Here is a 13,679-nt window from a genome sequence, read left to right as displayed (position 1 = left end):
CCCACTGGGCCGCCCATAGCCTCCCACCCCCAAGCCCGCCGAGCCCGGGACCCAGCGACCCGGGACCCAGGGGCTGCATGGTGACGCAGTGGTTAGCACTGTTGCCTCGCAGCACGAAGGTTGCAGGTATGAAACTTGGCTGCGGCCTTTCTGCGTGGAGTTGCGTGTTCTCCCCATGCATGCATGGGTTTCCTCCGGTACTCCGGTTTCCCCCACAGATCACAACATGCCTATAGGTTATAAATTGTAAGTCGCTTTGGATAAAAGCATCTGCTAAATAAGTAAACATAACAAAAATATAAGTGTGACAGGGGGAGGGGAGGCGAAGATGTATAGCAGCAAAATAAGTCCCAGGAGAAGGGAGGAGTCAAAGACCCCACCTGACATATACAGTCTTACACAGACACAGTCACACACTCCCTCCCTCATGCTCACACATACACATACAACCTAAGACTCTCAAAAATGCACGCCAGACACCCACTCATACTCCCCATACCCGCCCTATTTACTCTGGTCCCGGTACTGCTGCACAAAGGCTACAACCATCAATGGTTCCCAGAGTTCGACCCTTTCTGCTGGGATGCTGATGAGCAGCACCCCCCCCCCCAACACCCAGCAAAGCGACCCACCACCCAGACCCCAGCCAGACGGCCAGATCCCCCTCCTAGCCTCCAGGCCTGGGAAGCCAAGTGACAACAGAGGTGTGCTAAGACCCCTAGTCACCCTCCGCCTGCTCCAATACAGTGTTGGTGAGTGTTGATGAGGTGTATCTGTGGCTGTAGTGAGCGTTCAGTGCAGGCATCGTCTGGCCTACGCCAGCTGATGCCACCACACCACCACTATTCCCCCCACAGCTCTCTGTGTCTAAGCATAGTTTAAAATTGGAAGTGGGCACCGGCACTTGGGATGAGGCTGAAAGATCCCCTTGCCAAATGCCGTTGAATGTGCTCACTCCCCCAAAGTCCTATGTCCACCCCCCAAAGTCCTATGTGCATGTTTGTGTGATGATGTGAGGGAGCAGGAGGAGAAAAATGTCTTTGGATGGGGAGGAATGGCTGGTTAGCCAAACCCTCCAGGGAGCCAGCTCCCCCAATGGACCTAATAGGCACCTTCCTTGCCAAAATGCCACCCAGGGCATGGAGACCCCAGCCCATCTTGCCAGGGCCCAAAGCAGCAGCATTGCAGAGCTCCACGGAGTCCAAGGCAACCAACGCAGCCCCACTCCAGCAGCATATCTACTCCCATCCATGCATTTACACAGCTTCCAGAATATATAAGACATAGGACATCCAGGTAAGGCTGGGTCTTCCCCCTCCTGGACATCCCCCTCCCCCGTGCTGGACAGCAGAGGAGCCAAGGTCTACCTGAGGACCCTGAGCCCGGGCCAGGCACTGACGTATGTTCCCGCCTTTTTCCCGGCAGCATACATGTCAGGACCTAACCCCCAAGGCCCCGCCCAGATCCCCACATGGGGTCGGCCACACCCCGAGTCCCCAGACCCCGCCCACACCTACTCAGGGGCATTGCAGCTGCCAGGCAGCAACCCATGGCCACCGCCAAGACTCCCAAGGGGCCCCACTCACAACCGACAGTAGTCCACCCCCCGAGGCAACCCAAGCACCTCCAGAGGGGGGCAGCAGCCCCCCAACCCCAGATGCCCCCAGTGAACCCACACCCAGGGAATGTCCGGATATTCCAAACTCAGACCCTCTACCCCATCACCCACATCACCCCGCAGGACAATATCAATGGTCCCCCGTCATCGCTATGTGATGGAACCGATCAAAGGAGCCCAACGAGATTGATTTGTAGTGGAAGCAGAGGCTATATCAAGTGTAATATGATCCAAGAAAATATTTCTATACTGGTTAATGCAAAGAGTTTCTCTATTTTTCCAATTCAAGAGGATAGTTTTCTTAGCGATGCATATGGCAGTCAGAACCACGTGAGCCAAAGATGTTTCAATCGGGACATCGTCCAGGTTTCCCAGTAAACCAAGAGAAGGGGAAGTTGGGATATGACATTTCAGACACTTTGACAGGTCTTCACATACTCTACCCCAGAATTCCTGGACAGGTGGACAGGACCACAGTGCGTGAATCTAATCATCAGGAATGTTGTTTGTGCTGTGTGTACAGGTGTCAGACGACACAAACCCCATCTTGAACATCCGATGACCTGTATAGTGTACTCTGTGTAGAATTTTGTACTGAATTAATTGTAAATTGGGGTGTCTGATCATTTTAAAAGTTTTTAAACAAGTTTGGGACCAGAAGTTCTGGTCAAAGCTGACTGATAGATCCACCTCCCATTTTTCAATAGGGATTACTATTCTATCGTTTATTTTGGACAGTGTCTTATAGACTTTAGACAGTAGTTTGGGGGGTTTGAGATTATAAAAGTCTAATACCCTTGGTGGTGTTTGTAATTCTATTTTATTGAGCTTAAATTTTTGTTTGACTACAGATTTAATTTTGTGATATTCTAAAAAGCTATTCTTATCCATTCCAAATTGGGAGACTATTCTGTGAAATGGGATGAAGTCCAATTCTTCATATATTTGTTCCAGGTATAGGATTCCTTTGTTTTTCCAGTCCGGAAGGTTCATCATTTTGTTGTTTTGCAAAATGTCAGGATTATTCCAGATAGCTGTGCGTCTGCATGGTACTAGTGAAGACTCTGTCATTTTAAGATACTCCCACCATGCTGTCAGAGAGGTGCTGATACTAATACTTTTGAAGCCTTCATGTTTCCTTATGCTTGAGCTAATAAATGGTGAGTCTGAAAGCTCTATCGTATTGCAAAGTGTCTGTTCTATATCTAACCAGGACTCGTCTAATGAGTTATCTTGCAACCATCTTGGTATATATTGCAGCCTGTTGGTTAAGAAATAATACTAAAAGTTGGGTAGATCCAGTCCTCCTCTGTCTTTGGCTTTCTGACGTGTTTTTAAGCTAATTCGTGAAGGTTTATCCTGCCAAAGGAATTTAGTGACTGAGGAGTCCAGAGATCTAAACCAGTCATCTGGTGGCTTATTTAGGATAATTGAAAATAAGTAATTTATTTTGTGTAAGACCCTCATGTTAATTGTAGCAACTCTCCCCATGAGTGATATCGGTAAGGATTTCCATCTTGCAAGATCATCTTCCACCTTCTTTAAAAGTGGGATGTAGTTTACTTTGGTTAGATCTGCTAACTTGGGAGAGACATTAATTCCCAGGTATGTGATATTCCCTGACTCCAATTGTGTATTAAGTAAATTGACAAAAGAGAAATTAATTGGTAGAACTGTGGATTTTAACCAGTTTTTAGAGTAATCTGAAACTTTTGAAAAAGAGTTTATTGGTTCTATGTCTTGGGAGAGAGAGGATTGAGAATTCTGGAGAAAGAGTAAAACATCATCTGCATAAAAACTGATTTTATGTTCTATTGTCTTACACTATATGCCTTTAATACCTGTTGTTTGCCTAATTGCTGCTGCTAGTGGTTCGATAAAGATAGCAAGCAGTGAGGGGGGGAGTGGGCATCCCTGCCTGGTCCCCCTCTGAAGACAGAAGCTAGCTGATATTTGGTCGTTCGTCCTGACACGTGCTGTTGGTGAACTGTATAATGTTTGTAGCCAGTTTATGAAGAAGTTCCCAAAACCAAATTTATGTAAAGTTGCAAATAAGAACTTCCAGTTAACTCTATCAAAAGCCTTTTAGATAGACAGACAGACAGACAGACAGACAGATATCCTTTATTGTCATTAAATGATTGTCCATTCAACGAAATTTCCTAGAGCTTCACATTAGGTGTCCACTAAAAAATGCTAAGAAAAAAAAAGTTAAAACAAGTACAATATGCAACATACAATAATTACAAAGACATTACAAAATACAATAAATAGTATCAATGTAGTTGATTTTTCTGTCCATTCAGGGTTCTAACAGCCCAGGGAAAGAAACTCTTCCTCAGTCTGTCGGTCCTGCAGCTGAGGGATCTGAACCTTTTCCCAGAGGGCAGCATGGCAAAAAGGTAGTGGTTTGGGTGGTAAATGTCCCTGGAGATGGTCCTTGCTCTAGTGAGACACCTCTGCAAGGCGATAGTGTCCAAGGAGGGGAGGTTGCATCCAATCACCTTTTCCGCCACTCTAATGACCCTGTGGTATCTGTTTTTGTCAGCTACTTTGCACCCCGCGTACCACACAGGGATAGTGTAAGTCATCACGCTCTCAATGATTGCTCGATAGAAAGACACCAAGAGGTTGGTCTGCAGCCACTTCTGCAGCCACTCTGTTCCACTTCAGGACCCTCAGGAAGTGTAGCCGCTGTTGTGCTTTTTTGACCAAGGCAGTGGTATTGATTGTCCATGACAGATCATCAGAGACGTAAATCCCGAGAAACTTAAAGGAGGGAACTCTCTCCACCTCAGCTCCTTTAATGCAGAGAGGGCGGGGGGCATCCTTACTTCTTCGGAAGTCAATAACCATCTCCTTGGTCTTCTTGATGTTAAGAGAGAGGTTGTGATCATCACACCATTCTGATAAATGGCAAACCTCATCTCTGTATGCTGCGTCATCGTTGTTATGGATAAGACCTACAAGAGTGGTGTCATCTGCAAACTTAATGATCTTATTAGAGCGATGAATAGGAATGCAGTCATGGGTGTAGATGGTTAACAGCAGGGGGCTTAGCACACAGCCCTGAGGGGAACCAGTGCTGAGTATCAGAGTGGTTTACCGCTTGTCACCAAACCTGACAGCCTGTGGGCGATTGGTGAGGAAATCTTTGATCCAGCATTAGGTGGTAGGGGGGAGGTTCAGGTTAATCAACTTGGCTACCAGAATGTTCGGGATTATGGTATTAAAAGCAGAGCTAAAATCAATAAAAAGCATTCTAACGGAGGTGCCGGGGTTCTCCAGATGTTGCAAAGAGGAGTGGAGATATGGCATCCTCAGTAGACCTGTTTGCTTTATATGCAAACTGGTAGGGATCCATGCTGGGTGGGAGGAAGTCCTTGATATGTTTTTGCACCAGCTTCTCAAAGCACTTAGTCACCACCGGTGTGAGTGCTATGGGTCTGTAATCATTGAGACTGTTGACTGTAGTAGACTTGGGGAGTGGGACTATTGTTGTTGATTTCAGACAATATGGAACTGTAGCTTCAGACAAGGAGCGATTGAATAATTTGGTAAATACCATGGACAGCTGTTCTGCGCAGTACTTCAGCACCTTGCCAGGAATACCATCTGGACCAGCCGCTTTCCTCTGATGAACAGCCCTGAACACGGTACGAACCTGTTGCTCTTGAAGTGTAAGTATTTGTGTATCTGAACTAAACTCAGCAGGTGATGTTACAGGAGTGATGTTAGTTGTGGGGAAGCTGGTATTCTCAAAACGAGCAAAGAAATAGTTGAGTTCTTCGGCTAATGAAGCTCCTATTTCAGTACTAGATCTGCTGTCCTTGTATTTGGTAATATGTCTCAGTCCTTCCCAGACCCTCCTTGGGTTGCTGGCAGCCAGATGTTGCGACAGCTTTTTGGTGTAGCTCACTTTAGCCTCCTTGATTCCCTTTTTAAGATCAGTCCTTGCCCGCCAGTACTTGGCCTGATCTCCCGACGCGTATGCAGCATTACGTGCCTTTAATAGTACCCTGACCTTATTCGTCATCCAGGGTTTACAGTTAGGGTAGATCCGAACCTGCTTGTGAATGATAACAGTGTCCATGCAATGTTTGATATAACAGAGCACAGCATAAAATGCTCCATTCTGTATGAGCAAAACAGTCCTGCAGTTGAGCCATGGCTTCATCTGTAAGAGTAGTAATGGTTTTAATAATAGGCCTTGTTCTTTTTTTCAGTGGTATGTATGATGGTAGGAGGAGCAGAGAGAGATGGTCTGACTGTCCAAGTGGGGGGAGAGAGAGGGATTTATACGCCTGTTTAATATTTGTGTAAACATGATCCAAGATGTTGTTTCCTCTGTGGGGCATTTCACATGTTGGACAAATTTAGACAGCACAGTTCTCAAGCACGCTTTGTTGAAATCCCCTGCTATAATGTGTTCTCCTTCAGGATATGTTTGCATCTTTTCTGCATCAGAAATCTATCAAATTAAGAAATCTACGCGAGTTTGTGGATGACTGTCTCCCCTTAATGAAACCAGTTTGGTCAGGGTGTATTATGAAGGGGGTTACCTTCTCCAGTCTTTTGGCCAGGGCTTTACAAATTATTTTGAGATCAACATTAATAAGAGAAATTGGGCAATAGCTGGTAGGAAATGCTGGGTCTTTGCCTGGTTTTAACAAGAGACTAATATTGGCTGAATTCATGTTTGGCTGTAATCTGCCGCTCTCTTCGATTTCCCTCACCATTCTGAAATATGTTGGAGCCATAATGATCCAGAATTCTTTGTAGAACTCTACTGGGAACCCGTCTGGACCTGGAGCTTTCCTATTACTCATGGATTTAAGGGCTTCCTGGAGCTCCGCTGATGTTAGTGGCGAGTCCAGGACTGTAACTTGGCTGTCTGATAATTTAGGAAGTGTTATCCTGTCAAGGAACTCATCGATCTCATTATCTGATGGGTTTATCTGTGGTGAGTACAACGTTTGGTAAAAGTCTCTGAAGGTGTTGTTTATTCTTTCAGGGTCACAAACTATATTCCCGGTTGAGTCTTTAACAGCAGATATGGTAGTTTTCTCTTTATTTATTTTTAATTGGCTAGCTAAGAATTTACCTGATTTATTACTATGTTCAAAGTTTTCTATTCGTAGTCTTTGTGCTAAAAATTGTGTCTTTTTGTCAATAATTCCATGAAGTTCTAGTTTAGCTTTACGTAATTTGCTCATTAACTCTTCTTCTGTGGATGCCTCTAAAGACTTGATGATTTCTTCTAACTCCTGAATACGTTTGTTTTCTGTTTTTTTCCTATGCGATGAGAAAGAGATTATTTTACCTCTCATCACTGCCTTTCCTGCCTCCCAAAGAATAGGTGCTGATGTTCCAGGCAGTTCATTATGTTCTAAATATAAAGCCCACTCCTTTTTAAAAAATTCTATAAAACCTTCGTCTTTAAGCAGTGATGTATTAAACCTCCAGTTTTGCTTGGTGGGATTGTCTTCTTATTTACCAGAGTTAAAGAAACCGGAGCATGGTCGCTGACAACTATGGGGTGTATCTCAGTGTCTGAAATGTCAGCCAACAATGAGCTGCTGACTAGAAAATAATCCAAACGTGAATGAGAGTGATGGACGTGTGAGAAAAAAGTATACTCTCTACGGTTAGGATGAAGGGATCGCCATGCATCACAAAGCCCATAATCACTCATGTACTGTTTAACTATGTTAGTGGATTGCCAATTGCGCTGAGTCTGGCAGTATGGCAGTATATTCTAGCTTCAGCGTTGCTACTATAAATGCCTAAATCCTCCCCAGGGAGCCGCTGCAAATCCCGTTTTGCTAACACTATGGTCCTATAAAAACATCTTTAGACAAAAAAATAAAGTTAACAGCTGAAATAGCAGGAAATAATACAGTTAGAGAGCAGATTGTAGAAGAAAGCAGTAGAGTGTGAGAAGTGGTCAGTGTGTCCTCCAGCAGTCTAAGCCTATAGCAGCATAACTACAGAGATAACTCTGGATAATCTACCCTATTTAGATGGAGGCATGTTGGAGGCAGGGCAAGGGAGTGCCGTCTTTTCTGACTGTACACTCCACCTCCCTCTACTCCCCCACTTGTCCAGATTTAGGCTAACATCAGATTTTAACCATAGGCCCTATCAAATAAAAATGTTTTAAGCCTATTCTTAAAAGTAGACAAAGTGTCTGCCTCACGGACTAAAGCTGGGAGCTGGTTCCACAGGAGAGGAGCCTGATAACTAAAAGATCTGCCTCCCATCCTAACTTTAGATATTCTGGGAACCACCAGTAGACCTGCAGTCTGAGAGCGAAGTGCTCGGTTAGGAACGTATGGAACAATCAGATCACTGATGTATGATGGAGCTTGATTATTAAGAGCTTTATATGTGAGAAGAAGGATCTTAAAATCTATTCTGAATTTAACAGGTAGCCAATGTAGGGAAGCTAAGACAGGAGAGATATGACCTCTCTTTTTAATTCTCATCAGAACTCTAGCTGCAGCATTTTGGACAAGCTGAAGACTTTTAACTACATTCTGTGGACTTCCTGAGAGTAATGGATTACAGTAATCCAGTCTTGATGTAATAAATGCATGAACTAGTTTTTCAGCATCACTCCTGGAAAGGATGCTTCTAATCTTAGCAATATTCCGAAGGTGGAAAAAGGAAATCCTACAAACCTGTTTAACCTGGGATTTGAATGACATGTCCTGGTCAAAGATAACACCAAGGTTCCTTACTTTGTTCTCGGAGATTAATGTAATGCCATTCAGGTCAGGTGATTGGCTAAGCAATTTCCTTTTCTGGATTTCTGGTCCATAGATGAGAACTTCCGTCTTGTCTTGATTTAACAGCAAAAAGTTTAGAGTCATCCAATTTTTATGTCCTCAAGACAAGCCTGTAATCTACCCAACCGATAAGGTTCATCAGGGTTAATGGATAAATATAGCTGAGTATCGTCAGCATAACAGTGGAAGTTTATCCCATGCTGTCTAATGATTTTACCAATTGGAAGCATATATATAGCCACAAGTAACCCTGGAGTAGGAAGAAGATTTGTCAAACAGTTCACACAGAGTGAACTGTTGATTTGCAAAAAAATCCCCAAAAACATACAAGTAGCAGAACCGGGACACACCGTACCGACCACGAGAGCGACAGACGGGCCTGCTGTGCACATTGGCACCATCTGTGCAACATGACCGTTCAGACTGAAGTCACTTTCAAAAAGATCAGATGCATATCGTTATCAGCACTACACGTGAAAGTGACCTTGATTAGATTAGTGTGCTGTTCATACTGTGGAGGCTGAAGAACATGGGGGTTATGAACGTTTGCCTGCAGTGTGAACGCAGCTCAAGTTTCTGCTGGAATTAAAATAACTTTAAATGTATTTTACCTTTGCAGCTGTTGAATGTCACAATGGGCCGGCCTCTGTCCAGCGCAGGACAAAAGCTTCCTGTTGATATCACATTTGCTGTGAGAGATGGGCGGGGCTATTTGCAAGGGTCAGAGGTCAGTGAACATCTGAGAAAACTCACTGAAGTTGAGTTCAGCTTCTACGTTGGATTTCCTGTCCTGCAGATTGCAGAACGTACGGCTCACACACACACACACACACACACACACACACACACACACACACACACACACACACGCACACACACACACACACACACACACTCACACGTACACACACACGTACACACACACACACACACACACACACGTACACACACACACACACACACACACACACACACACACACACACACACGTACACACACACACACACACACACACGTACACACACGTACACACACACACACACACACACACACACACACGTACACATGCACACACACACACACACACACACACACACACGCACACACACACACACACACGCACACACACACACACACACACGTACACACACACACACACACACACACACACACACACACACACACACACACACACACACACACGCACACACACACACACGTACACACACACGCACACACACACGTACACACACACACACACACACACACACGTACACATGCACACACACACACACACACACACACACACACACACACACACACACACACACACACACGCACACACACACACACGTACACACACACGCACACACACACGTACACACACACACACACACACACACACACACACACACACACGCACACACACACACACGTACACACACACGCACACACACACGTACACACACACACACACACACACACACGTACACATGCACACACACACACACACACACACACACGCACACACACACACACACACGCACACACACACACACACACACACGTACACACACACACACACACACACACACACACACACACACACACACACACACACACACACGCACACACACACACACACGTACACACACACGCACACACACACGTACACACACACACACACACACACACACCTGGAATAAATAGTTCTGTGTTCAGGTTGGCTTTCATCAGAGAGGAACATGTTGTTCACTATAATGTGTGTGTGTGTGTGTGTGTGTGTGTGTGTGTGTGTGTGTGTGTGTGTGTGTGTGTGTGTGTGTGTGTTAACAGCATTCCATTACCCAGAGCTGAACATGTCTCACCACCTGCGTTCCACCTGGGTCCGTTCAGGTAGGCACTCACCTGTCTGGCTGCAGTTCAGAGAGATTTAGTCTGCGTCCAACTGTCCTCTGATCTGTCTTCAACCTGTGTCAGTACTCCTGGGTGTGCAGGAGCAGCAGGTGGTGGAGCGGAGTTTTAAAGCCCGTCTGGAAAGACGTCTGGCCCTGCTGCTGGAGGAGGGACTTCAGGAGACCAGCAGGAGGCGCTGGAGGAGAGCCACCGCTGTGGGAAACAACAATCTGCAGGTACCTGTCCGGTTCTGGTTCCTGCTCTCAGATCTTCTAGTTTTCCTCCTGAAACTGAATATGAGTTAAGGAAACAAGTGATGTGAACTCCTTTTTTCGCGTCTCAGGTGGTGAGGGTCTCCAGAGTGTCGGGGCCAGAGCGTGCCCTGGAGGTGTTTTACTTTGTCGAAGGCCCAAATGGAGTCCGGCTCCCAGCTGATGTGACCTCTGCTACCATGAACCGTGTGGACCTTCAGAGAGCAGCAATTGTCCTTGGACACCGTGTCAAGAGACCTGTGGCCCAACGTGAGTCCTGATCCGGTATCTGCTTCCAATCAATAGGACGGATCTAGCAGGGGTACAAATGTCCTGCATGTCTTCCATGTCTCCGCTTCAGACCACCTGATTTATGTTTGTATCGCCTTCTCAGGATGGCACCAAGTGCTGCAGAAGCCTGTTAATCCTTCATTTAGATCAGGTGTGTGGCAGCAGGGACACACCTAAAGCATGTAGGACGGGGGGGGGGGGGGGGGGGGGGGGGAGGACCAGGGTTAAGGGCCATCACAGCAACCGCAGAATGGATGCACTGCTAATGTTGTGAGTTTACGGTGAACAGTTGGATGCATTTAGCACGACGTTCACAGTAAGAGTTACAGTAATGAATCCACCAGACCTTGTTGTAGAAACACGCCTGTGCCTCTGGTGGGAACCTCCAGCTGAACGTTTCCACATGGACGCCATTTTTAACAGTTAAAGGTTCTCCCAGAGCCAGACAGGAAGTGACACGTGCTTCAGTGTTAAGGAGATTTGACCAAAGTATTTCATAGAGTTATCAGTCCACCCGTCAGTTACGGTTGGGAACCACAGCTCAGTGTATCAGTGGTGCTTTACAGTAAAAGAGTGGACGCTTGATGGCCTTTCAGAATAAAAGCTTTTTATTGCTTTATAAATGTCTTCCTGGTCTTTTTATTTATTTGATCTTCTTTTAAATGATGAGCCCCCGTAGTCTCTGGGGTCCTCCAGTTCCGGCCTTTTACTTTCACCACACGTTAGACCTAAAACAGATGGCCAAGCCTCGTCTTTCCACCACGTCTGTGGGACAGTCTTCTGGAGAACCTCAGGGTGCTGGAAGTGTTTTTAAGAGGCTGAAGAGCTGAGCCTCATTCAGCAAACGTTCATAGAAAAATGGTTCAGTTCCTTCCTGTGAACGAAATCTAGAACGTTCGTACGAACGGTCAAACTCCTGATCTATGAGACGTGTGGCGGCCTCTCGTACGCACGTTCCCCCGCCACCTCGTGTCCCAGTCATTTACATACAGACACGCCCTCAATTAACCATATTTGGTCACGCTACGCCCTCAGCAGGTGAGGGGATGTGCACACGGGACCCTCCTACTTGTGTACAGGGCTGTTCGAGGCAGACATGTCCATCTGTGTCCCTCTTCAGCTGAGCAGCGCTGCTGGTGGTCCCCCGCTGCAAACACAGATGGAGGGGATCATCCGTTCTCCATTCTGGCTCCAACGCTCTGGAACGAGTTACCTCCGAGTGTCAGGCAGGCGCTGTGGCTTCAGGTTTTTAAGTCTCGCCTGAAGTCTCATTTTTATGTGATGGTGTTTCAGCATTACATTAGCAGTACCCGCTCCAGGTGGGCTCTCGACAGCATGGGCTTGATGTTTGCAAGGCGTCTCAGGTGAAAGAAACTGGACCGGATCACAGAGTTGATGTGAGCATCAAATTTAAGTCCAGCACCAAGTTTCACCCCCAAACTGGTCACAACTGGTTTTGAGTAGGGAGAAAGAGGGCCAAGATCAACATAACGATCCACATTCCTCATGCGCTCCCCACCTCTAAACCCACGTTTCCTGTTGTGACAGTGTGAGTGTGCTGTCACAGTGTCCCGATTGATCATGCGCCCTGGCTACTTGGCGAGGGGGTGTCCCTTTGGCTGACTGGTTAGAGCGTATGACTCTCACCTGGGAGTCTGGGGATCGAATCCCGCCCGGGCCTTCGCTTCTCCACCTTGCCACACTGTCATTTCCGTCCACAAATAAAACGCTTGCTGCGCATCTTTTCACTCCTCCAGTCACGGGAGAACTAAACGTTCATGTTTTTAGAGTTTTTTCACGAGGTATTCTTCAAGCTTCTCCGTGTCTGCCGCTAGTTATCCTCGGCTCTCTTTGCAATGGCGGCGCTGTAAACAACAGCGGCATCCTGACCAATCACAAGCTTGCGTAATCCGTCTCGTTCGACGGATGTTTAAAAAAGTGGGCTCGACTCCGTACGTACTTGCGTGCCTGCCGGAGCACTACGCAAGGACGGATAATGGCGTTGCGTGTCTCCGCACTGACGCAGACGGAGAAGCATAAATCAGGCTTTACACACCGAAGCAACATTAATGCTAGTGACCTCCGATTGGCGTAACCGGGTGTCGTTACCGCCAGCGTGAACAACAATCTTACTGTGTTTACGCTTATCCTTAGCAGCAGTTTCAGGTAGGGTTTAAGACTGAAGTGGACCTGACCCGGTCCCACGCAGAACCCTCAGCTCCAGCTTGATGGGAGAGATAGATTCCAGTAAAATGAATCTGGATGATATATGTTGGGACCAGAACTTTTCTACTGGTCTGAACTTGTTTACATTGTTTGGGTTCTACCTGGTCAGGTAAATAACCTGTTCCTCACCTGTGTGCAGCTGTGGAAACCCTGTCCGTCCCTCCATCCGAGACTCAAAGCAGCAGCATTTGGCTGATCGTAGGGGTGGTCGTCCCTGTTCTTCTGGCCGTCTTCATCATCATCATTCTCTACTGGAAGCTGTGTGGCTCTGAGAAGCTGGAGTTCCAGCCAGATGCCATCAACACCATCCAGCAACGGCAGAAGGTAAGACAGGAAATGGTGACCTTTCACCTGTCCTATCCTGTCCAAAGCTAATACTCATCTCCTGCAGCTTCAAGCTCCCAGTGTCAAAGGCTTCGACTTTGCAAAGCTTCATCTTGGCCAGCACAGTAAAGATGACATCATGGTCATCCAGGAAACCGGCCCTCTGCCTGCTCCCATTAAAGAAGTCATGCCCTCAGATGGTGGAGACCTCAACACCCCCAAATCTAAAGGCTCATCCACAAAGGCGGCGCGCTCCAGCCGCCACAGAGGAAGGTCAGATAG

The 13,679-nt window shown here is 46.6% G+C and overlaps 1 protein-coding gene across 1 annotated transcript in view; it reads left to right on the top strand.

The window, feature by feature from the left end:
- The window catches only part of LOC139071548 (UPF0606 protein KIAA1549), a 71,571-nt gene that overhangs the window by 27,683 nt on the left and 30,209 nt on the right, over positions 1-13,679 (top strand). Inside the window, 6 exon segments of the mRNA XM_070554126.1 lie at positions 9,029-9,215; positions 10,246-10,305; positions 10,390-10,541; positions 10,649-10,826; positions 13,213-13,397; positions 13,465-13,670. Of these exon segments, the coding sequence (XP_070410227.1) occupies positions 9,029-9,215; positions 10,246-10,305; positions 10,390-10,541; positions 10,649-10,826; positions 13,213-13,397; positions 13,465-13,670 (968 nt within the window).

Source organism: Nothobranchius furzeri, chromosome 1 (genome assembly GCF_043380555.1).
Source record: "Nothobranchius furzeri strain GRZ-AD chromosome 1, NfurGRZ-RIMD1, whole genome shotgun sequence".
Classification (NCBI taxonomy): Eukaryota; Metazoa; Chordata; class Actinopteri; order Cyprinodontiformes; family Nothobranchiidae; genus Nothobranchius; species Nothobranchius furzeri.
The sequence above is the reverse complement of the archived record's forward strand: the minus strand, read 5'-3'. Positions and strand labels throughout refer to the sequence as shown.